The sequence below is a fragment of the Leptopilina boulardi genome, unplaced genomic scaffold (genome assembly GCF_019393585.1).
Source record: "Leptopilina boulardi isolate dan_hultmark-lab unplaced genomic scaffold, ZJU_Lbou_2.1 LbouV2_392, whole genome shotgun sequence".
NCBI classification, from domain to species: Eukaryota; Metazoa; Arthropoda; class Insecta; order Hymenoptera; family Figitidae; genus Leptopilina; species Leptopilina boulardi.
Genome location: NW_026137965.1, coordinates 4,442,877 through 4,461,667, shown reverse-complemented (window position 1 = coordinate 4,461,667; position 18,791 = coordinate 4,442,877). Strand labels below are relative to the sequence as shown.

At 21.1% G+C, this 18,791-nt stretch overlaps 1 protein-coding gene across 1 annotated transcript; it reads left to right on the top strand.

Annotated features, from left to right (window-relative positions):
• Positions 1–969: 969 nt before the first annotated feature.
• LOC127288679 (uncharacterized) lies at positions 970–18,089 on the top strand. The gene is made up of 11 exons (XM_051316285.1): positions 970–1,226; positions 3,174–3,672; positions 4,064–4,166; positions 4,324–4,412; positions 4,787–5,079; positions 5,322–5,558; positions 13,895–14,115; positions 14,438–14,619; positions 15,002–15,468; positions 16,396–16,639; positions 16,936–18,089. Exons 1-11 carry the CDS (start codon positions 1,222–1,224, stop codon positions 17,209–17,211), a joined length of 2,616 nt encoding a protein of 871 aa, XP_051172242.1. The 5' UTR covers positions 970–1,221; the 3' UTR covers positions 17,212–18,089.
• The last annotated feature ends 702 nt before the right edge of the window (positions 18,090–18,791 follow it).

The window sequence follows — 18,791 nt, the reverse complement described above, 5'->3', positions numbered from 1 at the left end:
AAAATGTATGTAATGGCAATATATAAAAGAGTTACCCAACCTTTTTTTTATTATATCTATTTTGCTTTTAAATTGAACCGAATAAAAAAAATATTTACCTCTGAAATTTACCATTTTAAACAATTATTTATAATAATATATTATTACTTGCCGTCTTTTACACTCTCCTTTGTCAGAAAAACGTGTTACACCTTAAATTGTGTATTTCACATTTTCTGAAATTGTACACATATTTTTTTACCTTTTTTTTAAAAAAAATTATTTGGAATGTAACAAAAGCAATTTTTTGTAAAAATTTCGGCAATGTCAAGAATGTGATAATTTAATTCAACTGAAAGTTCAATTTAATTTTGTTTCTTTCCTTTTTATTGTTAGAATAAGAATATAAAAAAATTAAGAACAAAAAAATATCTTATTTAATATTATAATTTATTAATATATATTCTAAGAAGATTTTATTTATTTTTTGTTATTCTACGAGGATTTTTGAAATTTCTTTTTATTTTTCAAGAAATTGTCATGTTTTTCTCTTTAAAGAGAAAATAAATTTTTTTTATATTCTCACAAAATTTTTCTTTTCGTAAAATTGAAAAATTTAAATAAAATATTAATTTTTAATTTGTTTTGATTGTAAATAAATTAAATAATTAAAAAAGAAATTTCAGTTTAAAAAAAAAATAAAAAGAGGAATTGAAAATTTTTACCACTTTAAAAAAAATTGACCTCTAAAAGTTTCACAAGGGTGGTAAAAACAATGTTTACAATATCCGGGAGCTGGAAGGTATAACTTATTAAGATTCTTTTGTATAATATGAAAGAATTGTACATATGAATGTGTGATATACACATGTATATGAAAGTTAAAATTCTATATACATACGTATTTAGTTTAGCATGTGGAATAGAATTTTGCAATAGTTCTTGGTTTAATATAGTATATGGACGTCTCCTATCACTATCTCCTCTATGGGTCTTAAGTCTAACAAGCTCAGTTCGAAGTTGGCTTTGAAAAACGTGAACAAACCCGTGGAGTTCCCCCTGAGTTCTCAGTGGTAATCGAATCATTGAAGCGAATGCATATTGGCACCATTGACAAAAAAAAATAAGTTTTTTTTTTTTTTTTTTTTTTTTTCTTTGAAAATATCAAAAAATAGTGCATGGTGTTTTAAATTAAAATAAAAAAAAAATTGTTCCCATTTTGTGTTGGGACTATTTTCAAAAATGAGGTGAGAATTGAAAATTTAAGTTTTCACCGGCTTTTTGTATATTATTTTTATTTTTTTTTTAAATGTGCAAAAACAAATTTTGATTTTTTGTTTCTAAATTTTAGATATACAATTTTTAGTTTTTGTAAAAACAATTTTCTGCATTAAAAACAAACAAAGAAAATTCGTGTTTGAAAAAGAGAATATAAAAAATTTACAATAAATATCGAAACAGAAATTTTTATTTCTAATAGAAATTATTATTTTCAATCGTGGACACAATTTTTCATTTTTAAAACAAATTTTTATAACTTAAAAATGAATTTTGACTCGTAGAAACGATTTTCGGTTTGTAAAAACAAATATTTATTTCTAAAATTAATTTTTGCTTATAAAAATCATTTTTGAGTTACAGAAATCATTTTTGACTTATTGAAACAAATTGTGAATAATAATTTGTAATTTTTACCTTGAATTTTCGGCATTTTTTTTTTTTTTTTTTTCACCACAAGAAAATCCAATATTTTTTTTTTAAATAAGCGAAACTAACAGGTGTTAAAGTATATATTATATATTCTTTCAACATTTTAAAATGATAATTTTTTCAGTTTCTTCTTTGTGAACCCAAACCTTGAATTTCGGAAACATCTAAAAAAAAAGTTATATAATTGTAATTTTTAAAAAAGAAGACAAAAAGAATGTCCGCTTATTTAACTCATTGAAAGAATTTACGTGTGTTTTTTTTTTTTTTTTTCAAATATGATCTAGATTTTTCTATTGAAACGTGCGATGGTGTGCCTAAGAAAAGATGAAAGAAGCAAACGTTGAATCTGTTTATAAAAAGTCACAATGCTATTGTTTCAAGATTTAATATTTTCTAAACACGACACACTCGCCTTTCTATACGATAAAATAATTTCCATTCCATGTTGCTTTGGTCACCATATCATACCAATATTGTACATTTAAATTTCTCTACATATTTATTTTATCAGATATGAAAATCTGCTTCTATTTTTTATATAAAAAAAAAATCGAAAACCATGAAAATTACATTTTGTTATACTTTCACTGATATTTTAACACAAAAATTAAAAATATAATTTTATTTTTAAAATATAAAGACATAATAAAAATAGAAAAAAAATTTAGTTCAATTAAATAAACAGGTTCGATTCAAATAAATAATTACACAATAAAGAATGGAAAATAATTTTCATTGGCGTTATTATTAAACATTAAATAGAATCGTTAAAGAAAATTAATTGAAAATATAATTTCAATTTTTAAATTCCAAAAAAAAATTGTACTTGAAATAATATATAAATAAAAGTAATAGTAAAAATTAATTGAAAATATAATTTCAATTTTTAAATTCCAAAAAAAAAATTGTACTTGAAAAAATATATAAATAAAAGTGTATTATGGTCCCTAAAGTAACAGGAACTTCGAGAAAGTGAACCTTTCCTAGAGTGCAATCCTTGAAAAATGGGACATGTGAAAGGAATGTTGCAAGTACTTTCGTTAAAATTTAAACGATGACTAGTAAAATAAAATCTAAACCTTCAATTAAATTTGTTACTTCAATTGTTATACACGCCTTACGTAAATATACACCAATTTCAATGCTAAATAGTTTGAATAGTATTTTCCACATAGAACTTTTTTTTCTGTAAATAATAAACATGCGCAACTTTTTTTTTATACATAAAGCAACAATTTTTCGTTAAATAATAACAATAATATAATTCAAAAAAGGGGCGATAAAATTTAATCTTTACAATTATTTATTGATTTATTAGTTTCAGTTTATTTAATTACCATCTTTCAAAACGGATCGTTAATAAAAGTATTTTAATCACACATTTACTATATTTAAAAAAAATTCTCTTAATTATAAATTAGATTAAAAAATTTAATAAATGAAAAATGAAAAAAAAAAAACTAAATGAATTTTTCTTTTTTCAGAAAAATTATATTTTCTCTTCTACTGATAATATGGACCACACCATCGAGGTCTGATCTCCTCGATACAATAGCTCAATGGCCATTATTGGATTTTGCATTGCCATATGACGCGGCTTTTTTACAATTATATCGTCCTGAAAATGTTGTTCCCACGGGATTTGAAGTTTCTTGGCATAGAATATTTATATCGACACCAAGATTAAGAGCCGGTGTACCATCAACATTGAATTTTATACCAAGAGATATTCCACTTGGTAGTAGTCCACAATTACAAGCTTATCCATCATGGGATTGGCATGTTGCTGGTAAAGGAAATATTAGTTGTTCAACAATTATTTCCGTTTATAGGACAAAAATTGATAAATGCAATAGACTATGGGTTCTTGATGCTGGTGTTATCACGTCAATTGATGATTTTCGTCCTGTTTGTCCGCCAAAAATGCTTGTTTTCGATTTACAAACAGATACACTTGTTAGAGTGATTCATTTTCCACGAGAGGTTTATATTTTTATAATTTATATAAATTTTATATATATATATATATAAATCAAAAATTTGTATTCAAATCTTTAAATTAAAATTGTAATAAATCAGAATTTTTTTTATTTTCTTTTTAATCAAATAGAAAAAATAAAAATTGAATTTTTCAAATAATTAAATAAATTGAGTTTACAAAATAATTGTATTCAATTCTAATTTCAAAATTAATTGAATTTTAGAAATAATTAATTTAAAAAAATTATTTATATTTAAAAAAATATAATACAATTATATATAATTTATAATATATTATATATATATATTTAATATTTAATCATATATATATTTAAATTGAATTCAATTCGAATTTTCTTTGTGATTATACTTTTAATAATAATTTAATTTTCAGTCACTACGACCTCATAGTTTATTAACAAATTTCCTTATGGATGATACAACGGCGAATTCCTGTGACGATGTTTTTGTCTATATAGCTGATACTACTGCAGCTGGTAAGAATATTTTTTCATTATTTTTATTTGCTTAATTAATTTTTCAACTGAAAAATCTAAATAAAAACCAAGAGATATAGAATTATTCCATTAAATTTATTTGGATTAAATAAACACAATTTTTAGATAATTTATTTATTTATAAAATTTTTTTTAGGTATTCTTGTACTGGATGGTGCTTCGGATAGAAGTTGGAGAGTCGGTCATTCATCCATGTTTCCTAATCCCGATTCCATGACTTATCGGGTAAAATAAATTTAGATTTAATTTTTTTATTTACAAAAAAAAGAAATTGTAGCTTTATTTTTCTAAATTAAAAATAATGTAATTATTCATGTGTCCCTAGATGTAATTTTTAATCATACAAAATAAAATGATTTTGATAAATCGTAATTGAAGGAAAAAAGAAAAAAAAAACTGTTGTACTGAATAAATATTATAAATATATCAATACCGTAGGCAAAAATTTTTTTAAAATATTTTTCCTATTTTAAAATTATTATAAAATATAAATTTACATAAAATAATGAAATAATTGATAATTGATAATAATAATAATAATAATTGAGACGTGTATTTAAAAAAATTTAACGATTTTTATGTTTTTTTTTTTATTATAGATTGGTGAAGACATTTTTGAACTGCCAGACGGAATAATTGGATTGGGATTTTCGGCAAATTTAGGGACAGTTTATTTTAATCCACTCGCTTCTGATCGTCTTTTTAGTGTTCCAACATCGGCACTTCAAGCTGGTCCTCCTCCTTTTGGAGAACAACTTCCAGTTACTTTTATCGGACGAAAATCCAGTCAAGGTCCAGCATTGACCGTTAACTCTAAAGATGATTCGATTATTTTTTCACCTCTTACAGAAACTGCAATTGCAGCTTGGCATCCTTTATCAAACGATCAAAGGTAGAAGAAATTTTTTTTTCAAGTTTTGCTGATTTTAATTCTATTTAATTATTTTAAATATTGGCGATTTTTAAAAAATATTTTTATGTACATTCCCAAAAAATGGAATATTTATTCCAATTACTTTACAGGTTTTTTTTTTTATTTATCATTATTTATTATTATTTTATTTGTTTTCTGATATATTTTGTTTATTTTTTGTATTTATTAAATTTCTAATTTAATTTTTTAATTTCTCGCAGGATACTTGCCTACAATCCAGAACAATTGCAATTTGTGGCAGAACTTAAATTTATCGATAGGGACAGAGAAAATCTTTGGATGCTCTCAACAAAATTCCAAAAGTTTTTCCTAAGGAAAATTGACGCTCGACAAACGAACATTCGAATTATGCGATTACGACCATCACAAATGCATCCATCACATAAGGGACAATATAATTTTCCAAATTCTATTTACAATAATAACACATTCAGACATTAAATTTTCAACATTCTTTTGTTTCATTATTATAGTAATTTAAAACTCATGAAACTAAAATAAGTTAAAATTGACGTCAATTTTGAAATAAAATTTGACAAATAATAATTTTAAAAAATTGATAATTAAAATTTTTTAATTTAAGTGATTTCAATATTTCATTTTATTTATTTGTCAATTAAAAAAAAAAAGGAAGAATATATTTTTAGGGTAGTATGAATTTTTTTGTACTTAGAAAGAAAATAACAAAAAAAATTACATTTAACAGAAAAAAAAATTGAAAGTAAAAATTAAAAATTAATTTCTACAAAAAATAATTTGCAAAAATAGTTTGCAGCTATAAAATGTGCAACTTTAAAAATTTCTTATAGAGATTTTAATAAATTGATCACTCATCAAAATCATTGATGAATTTAAAAAAAATCATCAACTAAAATTTTTAAACGAATAATAAAATCTTGTATAAATATACAATTAATTCAAATACAGAGAAATTGTATTTTTTTAATGCTTTTAAAAAACAATTTCAATATTTCATATTCATTATTACTTTAAATAATTCATAATAAATACCTGTAAATAATAATTTTCTTTTGTAATTTTGATTAATTAGTGGAAAAAAAAGATTGTCGAAATATAATTTTTCTGTGTAAAATAATTAAAGACTGTATTGAACAAAATTTAAACATTGCAAAAACCTAATTTTATACATTAATTTTATATATAATTATGTATAAAAATCATTGTAAAAACATTTAAACTATAAAAACGTTTTTTAATTTGATTAATTGATTAATTTATTGGAAAAAAATTTACAATTTTTAATTCATTGCATTTTAATAAACTTTAGTTGATAAAACAGTCCTTTATCATAAATATTAAAAACAAAATTTTAATTTGATGATTAAAAAATTAAAAATGAACGAAACTATTTTTTATACACAAATATAGTCTATATTCCACACGATTTTTTAAAAAAATATATTAATAAATAAAAAATCACAATTTATAGTAAAATAAATAAATTAATGAATTATAAAATAAACTAAAACTATAAATATGTAAAATAAAATGACTCCGGAAAAATTGAAAATTTAAACATTTAAATTTATTTCAAATGAATAATTTTTAATAACAAAATAGAAAAAACGAATATTTATTTAATAATAAAAATTTACTAAAATTCACAACTAATTTAATTATATTTAGAAAATTAGGAAAATAAATTTTCGTGTATATAATGAATAATTTTTTTCTTTTCTGAAATGAAAATTAATTGAATAATTTGAAATACATTTAATCGTTTCGCGTAATTTCAGTTCGATATCATTATTTTTCTAATAATGAACCGGTCGATTGTAATACGTGTGAAAGTATCTATAATAAATTTACAGTGAAAATTTCTATACTCTTATGACATCACAATTTATTTTCTAAATATTCTCTAAATTTTCATATATAAATTTGTTTTTATTCGTTTTTTTTTATTTTTTGATTATAAAATGTAATTCACTATATGAAAAATAATCTTTATTTTTATTTTTTGCATTGCCACATAAAATCGATTTTCTAAACAATTATCAGATTTGTCAATGATAAAGGCATAGGAATGTTTGCTATGGAAAGTGTTTTTTTATCTATTTAATTCAATCGATATAGCATATCCGTACGTGTAGTATAATATAGACGTGACTTAGAAAAATTACGTTTTCGACACTTTCGCTGTATATATACAATACAAAAGCGACGAATTTTCTGTTAAATTTCCCAATCTTTCCTTTTTTTCTCTTTTTACACATTTAATAGTTTTTTTTTTATAAAATTCCTCTTCGTAGGTAATTTCTTATTTTTTAATTTGAATTTTGTTTTTAAATAAAATAGGAAAATTTTATTTTCACTGATACAAAATTTTGAATTTATTATTTTATTTGTTGCCAAGAAAAAAGATTAATTATAATAATATTGAAAAATTAGAAAATTGAAACAAAAATTGAAAATTATATTAAGACAAATATAAAAAAAAAAATTAGAAAAAAATTTTCCTTTTTCAAATGAATCATGAAAAAAAAGAAATGTAAGAGAGAAATAAAAATAATTATTAATAAACTAGTGTCAATTGTGACCTAATACATTGACCCTTGTCTTTGACATAAGTAAAGTTTTACTTGACACTAATGAAAAGCTACTTTACTGCTTGTATATAGTATTAGAAACGTTTACGTAAATAGTGATTTAGTTAATAATACACATTGCCAATTAACGGAAGTGGAACTGGATAATTTATTTTAGTAAAACTTTTTTATTTGTCTAACTTCAGTATATATATTTTCTTCTCCCTTTTTTTTCTCAAATATTTATCAAAGTCATATGTAATACACTTGAACAAGTTTCTATTTTATTCTATTCGCAAATAGACGAAAGCTGCCTCGATTACAACGCGAAGAAACTGATTATAAATTAGATTCATATTATGTACAGTGAAATCGATAGACATGTAACTTATTTAAATGCGAACCATTTTCATTAATTTAATGAATATTAATTATTTTCTGTATATATATATATATATATATCTCGCAGGTATTACATTACACATAACATTTTCGATCTATGCGCATTATTGGAAAATCGTTAATTAATTTTTCGTTCCTATTTTTTCTTTTCAAAATTCAAAATTTTTTTAAAATTATTCAAAAACAAATTTTCCAAAAATTAATTTATTCTAAATTTGTCAATTTTTTTTTTTTAATAAGAACTGTAAAATAAATAATATAAATAAATAAAATACAATATGTCATACAGAACAACAATTTAAGCAAAGAGAAATTTATAAACCGATAATATGCAAAGCTAGTTTATCAAGTACAAAATGCGTTATGCAAAATACAAATACTCCAAATGTCGAATGCTTTAGTTCAATTTCACTTTTCTAGTCAATTAAAAAAAAAAAATTATCTCTTAATTCATACTTTCCCAATGATTTTATATTTTCTATATGTTATAAATATTTTTAATGAATAATTATATTTTTATTTTGATATAATTTTATATTTCTAATAAAAATTAAAATTAATAATTTATGAAAATTGAATTTTTAATGGAATTTTATATTTTATATTAAATTATTTTTGCTTTTTTTTAAATTTACTTTGGAAATAAAATGAAAAATTCATAAATTAAAATATCATTTTTAAGTGATGTTTGTTTAAAAATTGAATTTATTTCTAAATACTATTGAAAAAAGTGAAAGAAAATGTGAAAGCCAAGTAAAGAATGAACAGTAAATGAGTACTTGTAAATCTAATTTATGCGCTTTAAAACAGCGAGAATAACACTTTCGTCATTGACTGTTGTTATACTTATTTGTATTTTGAATCACTATATTCATAATATTAATATAAATAATTTATTAACCAATTTCCAAATTTCGTTTATTTAATTTTATTTATTTATTAATTTTTTAAATTTCTTTTTGTTATTTATTTTTTTGTGCATTAACTTTAAAAATGTTTTGTTTCAATTATTTTTTTTTTCAACTCACATTCTCAACCGAAATGAAATAATAGACAAACGTGTAAAATTTACCTATACCTATAATTTTTCACGAATGTTATATAACAAAAAAAAAAAAAAAAAAAAAAAATGATACTAAACGTAGAGTGTGAAATCTGAAAAATTTTAAATACCCTTTTTCTATTATTAATTATTAAAATATATGTATAACATTCAAATTTACATAAACAGAATGGTAATTGTAGATTTTTCATTCGTAAAAATTTTGTTACACCTTTTTCCAGTGATTTGAACAAAATTGTTTTTCAGAAAATTTCTTGCAATGTATATTATATAATTGAAAAAAAAGCCGAGAACAAATATTCACGACCAATGTAATATATTTTTTATCTTCAAGAGAAATGTAAAAAGAAATTAAAACTTGAGTAGTATCAATTATAAACAAAATTCCAGTGAACAATTGATATAATCAAATTTTTATTAAAATTATATTTTTTCACAAAATCAAAATTATTTCTCTCTTTGTTTTTTTTTATTATTTAAATTGCATTTTTTTCCTTAATTTAATTTATTAATTATTTAGGGAATTAATCAATTAATAAATATTTAACAAATTCAATTAATTATTATTATATTATATAATTATAGTTACATTGGCCAATTAAATAATTTTTAATTAATGTTAATATTACTAAATTAATAAATAAAGTTTTATTTATTTCAAATTAGTTTTTTCTTTAATAATTTTTTAATTTGATTTAATCTAGATTACAATAGTTTTTCGATAAAAAAAAAGTTTCCGTTTTCATTAAAACTAAAAGCGAATAATTATTACAAAAAACGAATGATTTAATTATAAAAAATAAAATCAGTAAACTTCGAAGCGTAACTTTAACGGTTTTATTCATAACTTTTAGATAAATGATTTTTACACTCGCGATTATTGCATTTTTTTTTACTTTTTACAAAAATTTACAAGGTGAAAGAAAAATAATAAAATACAAAAAAAAAAATTGTTAAACATTTTTTTTTAATTCTAAAAAAAAAAACCCAAATTTCTTGAATAAGTAATATTTATTTAAAATAATGTTAATAATTTATCATTGTAAATAATTATTGTAAACGTTTGTAATTCACGATCATTTTTCTCAGGAACTTTTATACAGTTATACCTGTTGTGAGATTTTGCTCGTTTAAAACTGTCCAAATCGCAGTCTATCTGTGACCGTCTTACCGGTTGGAGCGCCTCATTGAAACGGGTCGTTCCATTTAAAAATCAACAAACATGATAAAAAAAATTAAATAAAATTTTTTTCTCAACAGAAAAAAAACGTGAAAATTTTTAATCTTGAAAAAATTTGCCAATTGTTAGTTTTTAGTGCAGTGTCAGTGAAAGTGGAAAAAAAGGAAAAAAGGCAATAAGAAGATTATTGTTTCGCACTATTGATTTGTCATCATTAAGTTACAAAATTAATCATCAAAAACGAAAAAATTTGAATTTCCATTTAGATAACGCTCCCAATACAGGTATATATTCAATTTTATTTTACATAAATAAAATTTAAAAAATAATTCCCGCTAATATATTTCGATAATATTTTTTTTCGATTTAATTTAAAAATTTCGATTTTCTAAATTCATGAATAAAAAAAAGAATATTTTTTAAATTAAATTTTTTTCAAAATTAATATTTGAAATTGAATTACATTTTTTAAATTAAATTATAATTTACAATTTTACAATTACATTTACAATTACATTTACAATTACATTTACAATTACATTTACAATTACAATTACAATTACATTTACAATTACAATTACAATTGCAATTACAATTACAATTTAATTTACAATTTGAAATACTGCATTTTTATATTCATAAATTACTGAATTATATTAACAAAATTACTAATAAACAATATTGTTAATTGATAAATGAAAAAAATGTTCGAAAAATTTTTGTTAATATTTTTGTTTTCTTTCGAAATTTGAACAATTTAATTATTTTTTTATTGATTTTCGATTTTTAATTTAAAAATTTCGATTTTCTAAATTCATGAATAAAAAAAAGAATATTTTTTAAATTAAATTTTTTTCAAAATTAATATTTGAAATTGAATTACATTTTTTAAATTAAATTATAATTTACAATTTTACAATTACATTTACAATTACATTTACATTTACAATTACATTTACAATTACATTTACAATTACATTTACAATTACAATTACAATTACAATTACAATTACAATTACAATTACATTTACAATTACAATTACAATTGCAATTACAATTACAATTTAATTTACAATTTGAAATACTGCATTTTTATATTCATAAATTACTGAATTATATTAACAAAATTACTAATTAACAATATTGTTAATTGATAAATGAAAAAAATGTTCGAAAAATTTTTGTTAATATTTTTGTTTTCTTTCGAAATTTGAACAATTTAATTATTTTTTTATTGATTGCCACTTATATCAATCTCTGGATCATAAAACAAGAGTTTATTACACAAAAATTAATTTGTCCATAAATCTTAACGAAAAATGAAAATAAATTACAAACTACAATATATTTTTTATTGATTGCAGTGAAATTAATAATTTTAGTTGACAAGCAATTAGTTAGAAAATTATTTATAGTGACATTTCATTTTAACTGCACTAGAAATTTATAGTACAAAATAAATTTTTTATATTGATTATTGACAAATTGACAGAAACATAATAATTAAAATAAATTTACAAGAATAAATAATAAAAATATTAATTAAAAATAATAAATAGAAAAATAAAAAAATTGTACTTAAATGACAATTTATATTATAATTTAAATATTTTTATATATATGCCAATTGTTTCTTTCTTACAATTACTGTTTAATTACAGTTAATTATATTTTTTATAATTGAACATTTAATTATAAAATTAATTAACTAATTAGTATATTTGAAAAACAAAATCATAAACAAATCTATTGATTGTGAAAAAATTAATCAGAATAAAGTATAAACTAAAAAGTATTTTGTAATAAATAGCATTCGTAGGGAAATGATAAATATTTACTTGTAAATTTATTATAATTAATCTGTTTGTATGCGATTTTTTTTTATTAACGCAAGTACGTAAAACTCAAACACTAAAATATTACTTTAAATGGTTATATACATAGTTGAAATGATTCTTTTATTGTGTGTTCATTTTTTTTTTTTTTTTAATTAAATGTAAATTTAAAAACAAATAAAAATTTTAATAGGATTTTTAAAACCTAAATGCTGTGCAAAACGAGATAAAGTTGACAGAAAAATTATCAAGGAGTCTAGTAAATTATTCATGAATTGTTTATGTCATATTGAAAAAAAAGTAAATGTATATAGAGAGAGAAATAGACATTTTTTATTGTCAATTTGGGAAATGTCCTTTATTTTCAAGGAAAAACTATTTTTTTTTTACTAGAAAAAATAAAAAATTGTATTTTATTGTGTGCCTTATTCCAAATGCAATTGCATCATTGCGGAAAAAATTAAAATTCTTTCTCTCCGTGATTTTAATTTAAAAAATGAATTCAAAGAAACGGAAAATATTTTTATTAGAGAAAAATAAATATAGTCTGATAGTCGAAAAAAAATATTATGCAAAAGACATTTAATTGTTTACTTTTAATTTAAATTAAAAATTAAAATTAAATATAATTTATGTAATTATTTTATTTTTAATTAGAAAATTAATTTAATAATTTTTATTTTTCTTTTGAATTTGTAGAATTATACAAAATTCGTTCCATTGGAAAATTATATGATTTAATCAAAAAATTCATCTTAAACTAAATACCGGCAATTAAGACAATAAAGAAAATTGTTTTAAACTTGAAAAACTGACTCAGAAAATTTGTCATAGAAAAAATGCAAAAGAATGCGTTTATGTCCTCCTTTATTGTACATGTAAAGTACTGTTAACGATTTTTAACATACACCTTGACACGCATTTCTTTCTAAGATTTTTTTTTCTTCTTTAAACGTTTTTTTTTTCGTCAACATCTCTACCATTTTAGAATATAACATATATATATGTAAAATTCTATGGGAGACTTTTTATAATATTTATATATATTTTTTTTTATTTTTTGTTCTCTTTAACGAGCAATTATTATATTTACCGATTGCATATATACATAATCTCTTATGCAAAAATTCTATATGGACAAATAAACAATATTGTTAAATACTTTCAACAATATATAAATTATTTTATACATGTTACGCGAACAGAATTATATGACAGGTTAGCAAAAAAAAAAGGGGTTCCATTCTCTAAGGCATGTGACGTTTTTTAAAGAAATGTTTAAAAAAGTGTAGGAAAAAAAAAATTATCTCAGAACTAAATAAATATTTATTTATTTCAAAATAAAAAAAATAAACTAATAATAAAATAAAATTATAAATTTTATTTGGTTTTTATGTAAATTTTTATTATATTATTTAATTTTTTTTTTAATTTTCACGTATTTGAAAGAAAAAAAAAAAAAAAATATCTAGCATCTGAGACAAGGAAATATTTTTATTGAATTCTAATAAATTATATTCGGTTGGGAAAAAAATTTTCTTTTTGAATATATATATTATAAAAATCTCCCTTTTACACCTATTTAGTTTATTTATTTATTTGTAATCTATTTATTTTGCAAAACAAATAATTGTTTATAAAAAATGGAAATCCATTGTTTTTTTTTTTTGCAAAAATGATAGTTTTAATAATATGGACATTTTTTGTATGAGAATTTTTCTTTATTTTCAGAAATTGCATGAAAAATGCAAAAAACACTTGAATTGACTTTGCAAATTGTTTTCCTGGTCTTTTTGCTAATTGCCGTGAATTCACAATCAACAGTGAATAAACTAAGGGGCGTGTATTCTTGGAAGGCATTGGAATTTGCTTTTCCAAATAATCAGGCGAGGGAAAATGCCATTTTAGTCGGTGATTTTATACCCGGGAATCCAGTGCCAATTGATGTTGATGTCGATTATGGAGGTGAGACAAAATAATTATTATCTCTTTTGAATCTGAAAATTTTAATTAATCGATTAAATTTTATTTTATTTTTTTATTTTAATTAATTTTTAATTTAATTAAAATATATAATCAATATAAATAATATAATAATATTAATAATGATATTAAAAATTTTTTTCCAAAATATTCTATGACTGGAATATTTGAATTTTTTTTTTAATTTTTGAAAAAAATATAGAAAAAATAATTTTCTTAATTTTGGAAAAAAAATTTATGATTTAAAATATGTTTTTATAATCTAATTAGTGATGATTTTGAAAAAAAAGTAATTTAATTGCAGGTAATTACGGTCCAGTGATATTTGTCGCAATTCCAAGATTTCAAAAAGGCGTGCCAATGACACTGGGTTATGTGACTGATGCATTATCGGAGGAAAATAATCCAGTAATAGCACCATATCCAGATTGGTCGTGGAATACCTTGGAAAATTGCGACGGCATCATAAGTGTCTACAGAGTACAGGTTTCTACAATTTATTCGTGATTGATAAATATATATATATTTAATTGCAAACCATGCATACCAAATCAATATATACCTTTTTTTTTTTTTTGCTTCTTTTCAAATAGTTCCCTGACATATTTTACATTTCAACAAATTAAATAAACGATTGCAGTAAAATAATTGCAATTCAAATAATTTTAATTTATCGTTTTATTATTTATGAAGAATTAATAGAAAATTATTTTTTTTTCCTCCAAAATGATATTTTAATTAATAAAAATTATTTTTATACGATTTATTTTTTATTGTAAAAAAAAGGGATGAATATTTGAAAAAAAAAAAATTTTTTTTTGAAGATTTTTTTAATAAAAATTTAATTATTTAATTTTTTTTTTTTTAGATCGACGATTGTCGGAGGATTTGGATTTTGGACACAGGTGTATTGGGTGATCACAGAAAGTGTCCACCGCAAATTCTTTCATTTTCCCTTGAGACAAATAAATTATTAAGCCGTTATAGATTTCCAAAAGAACAATATAAAGAGGATTCACTATTTGTCACGCCTGTAATTGATGTTCGTCCTGAAAATGGAAAATGTCGTGATACATTTGTCTATATTGCCGATGTGACATCATTTGCATTAATTGTTTACGATCATCAAAAATCGAGATCGTGGAAAATTTACAATAAACTTTTTTATCCATATCCCACACATGGGACATTTCATATTAAAAATGAAACCTTTGATTTGATGGATGGAATTTTGGGCCTTGCATTGGGACCAATTTGTTCCGATGGCGATAGAATTCTCTATTTTCATTCATTGGCCAGTAAAGTTGAATCACGGGTTTCTACATCCGTTATCAGGTGAATATACTGAAAATTAATTAATAATTGTATTAAATTTTTTTTTCCATTTTCTATTTAATAATGAATTATTTTTTATTTTAAAAATTAGGTTTATTAATTTTTTATTATTATTTATTATTTTATTATTCATTTCTATTTAATAATTTATTATTTATTTAAAATATAAATGAGCTTACAAAATTATTATTATTTTTAATTTCATTATTATAAATTATTATTTTATTTATAATATATTATATATTTTATAATAATATTAATGATCTAAATACGTAAATACGATTTGACGAAAATTAAAAAAAAAAAATTGTACAAACGTAAGGTTATATCATCGCGAAAAAGAAATAAGTAAAAAAGTTATAGAAGAACAATGGATGATGTAAAAATACGTTAAACTTTTAGAAAGCATTATTGTTTAAAAAAAAAAAATGAAGTCAAACCACAAGGTTAATCTATAAAATTTCCATTGCGGGCCCTTTCACCATTAATAATTATTTTCAAGGTCCGTAAAATGTAAACGTTATTTAAAACAGTTTAATTACACCATCTTCATGATACTCAATTGTTTTTTCTCGTATAAATTAATTACATTCCTGACGATTTATTATTAATTATTTAGTAGAGTGTTTTTGCAAATCGGTCACAAGATAATCAAATTATTATACTGTATTTATGTAAATTAATTAAAATAATTTTGATATAATTTCTAAAAAAAAAAATTAATTTTGTAAAAAATCAATATTTTCCATAAATAAATAATTTTAATTATTATAATTATAAATATGGCATTAATAATAAAAATAATAATAATAATAGTAATTTTAAAAATTTAGTAAAAAATTTTAAAAAATTAAAATTTTTAAATCTTTTATTTAATATTTTTAAAAATTAAAAAAAAAATTCTGATTAAATTTCTTTTCAAAACAGAAATTTTAGTTTATTTCACGAACATGCGGAGGCAGTTCCAAGGGAATTTAAACCATTTAAAATGGAAAGAAGTTCACAATCAGCCGCAGAAGCAATGGATCGAAATGGTGTCTTATTTTATGGACTGATGTCCGATTTGGCAATTGGATGTTGGAACAGCATTGATTATCCGGAATTTGGTGGTCTCAATATGGAAACTGTGGCTGTTGACGGTGACACTTTACAATTTCCATCTGGTGTCAAGGTATAATTTTCAATTATGAAAAATCTTTTTTTTATCCTAATTGAGCAGGATCCAATTTTTTTTCCTATTACTGAAAAAAAGAGAAAAAAAATTTATTGTCAAAAAAATACTTTCTGGGATAATAAAAATATTAATATCGAATAAAAAAAGTAAACGTATAATTTTAATAAATAATAAATAATAATAATAATAATAAATAAATAATAAATTATAGTAATATCGAATAAAATGAGTAAAAATGTAATAATAAATTTAATTTAATAAATTAATTTAAAAAAAAAAATACATAATTACAGGTGGTAACGAACGAATCAGGTCGACAGGAACTTTGGGTATTAACATCGTCATTTCAAAGATACATGAGCGGTTCATTGCATCCAAATGAGACGAATTTTCGTATTCAAGCAGCATACATTGAGGAATTGGTTCGTGGTACTAAATGCGATGTCACATTCCATCATAATCATCATCATCATCATCATCATCATAATTTTCATCATTCAACAAAAATTTCAACACGACCACCACAAATTTTAACTCAAGATTTTGATCCAATTAATTTTCCCAGTTGAAGGTCGTGGTACCGCGAGGAGCCATTTGCATCATCAAAATTCCACCAGAAAAGTAGTACATCCTTCTGGTTTCATCATTTTCCTAGTCATGATTTTCATTTTGATGATGATTTTTCATTTCCATATTATCATCATCATTATCATTATGATCCTTCATACTTCTCGCGGTACATGGGAGACACCAAATATATTCACAGTTTTATTAAATGGCCTGCGTTTTATAGCTATTATATTGATCATGGATGAGAGAATACTGAAAAAAAAAACAATTTATATTCATTCCAATCATATTTGGAATAACCAAATATTTTCACAATTGGTTCAATTAATATTTTTATAATTGCAAGCTGAACAAAATTTTTATTGATTTATTTATTCTTTTGTTTTGATGGTTGAAAATATTTTAGTTTGATTTAACGAAAATTGTGGCAATTTTTTTTTATTGAGATATAATTTAAGCTAAAATTTTGTTTCGAACCAACTAAATTTTTTTTTGTTTATATAAAATTGTTTTTTTCATGACAAATCAAAAACCAAAAGAATCAAGTTTTATTGAGATAAAATAATTTTTTCAATCAAAAATTTTGTTATACGGCAATTGCTCAAACAATTTTTTAAGCGTCAAATCTTTTTTTAGTGATAAAAAAAGGAGGAGAGATTTTTTCTTAAATCCCTCAAAAAAAGGCAATTTTATTTTCTTTTCTTTTTTTTTTGACGAAAAAATCAAAACGAGTTATTCAATTTTTAATCTCGAATGATTTTTAAATTTGCGTGATAAAAGAAATATCGAAATGATAAACAAGTACCATATATTATGTAATTTATAGATGTAGAATTTTATTTATAATTGGAAATAATGTGACGATTTATGAGAATATTAATTTGTAAAAAAATATAATTGATAGAAAATTTTTTTTTTTTTGGTGAAAATTGAGTGTTTTGTAATTTTTTAATTGCTATAGCAATTTTATACGAGATTTATCGAAATGGAAAATTAATTTTTTCTATTTATAAAAAATAGTTTGTGTATGTCAAACTTTAAATTATTGTAATAATAAATATTGTTTTTTAATTAATGTTTTTTAATATATAACTGATATTTATTATTATTTTTCTATTCTTCTATTCTTTTCAGTAAATTTTTTCCATTTAAGAATTTTTGTTTTTTTAAATTAATTGTTAATTAAAAAAGAAAGCAAATATAAAAGAAAAATTTATTTATATTTTTCAATCAAAATTTAATTATCGAATTTGATTCTTGTAATTTATTTCAAAAAATTAAATTAAAAAAATTTTTGTTGAAAGAATTAAAAAAATTGATTTAATGGTGGGATATTTTTTTTTTTTTTCAAATAAATTGAATTATTTGAAAAATAAATCTGCGCCTGTTGTACGGCAATGCTTATTGTATTACAGAAATCTGAGTTGCAGTTCAAAAGGAAATTTTCATTAAAGTAACAATTATTTGCTACTGTACATAAAATTTAATAAATAAATAATAAATTTTGTTAAATTTAATATAAAAATTAAAACATAATTTTATTTTCTATTTATAATTTTTTTATTATGTAACTAATTTT

What these genes read in the sequence shown, in the direction of transcription:
- LOC127288679 (XM_051316285.1), top strand. An exon ending in CCTTTATCAAACGATCAAAG is followed by an intron (nt 5,080 to 5,321) that starts GTAGAAGAAATT and finishes AATTTCTCGCAG; the next exon opens with GATACTTGCCTACAATCCAG. An exon ending in TAAGTGTCTACAGAGTACAG is followed by an intron (nt 14,620 to 15,001) that starts GTTTCTACAATT and finishes TTTTTTTTTTAG; the next exon opens with ATCGACGATTGTCGGAGGAT.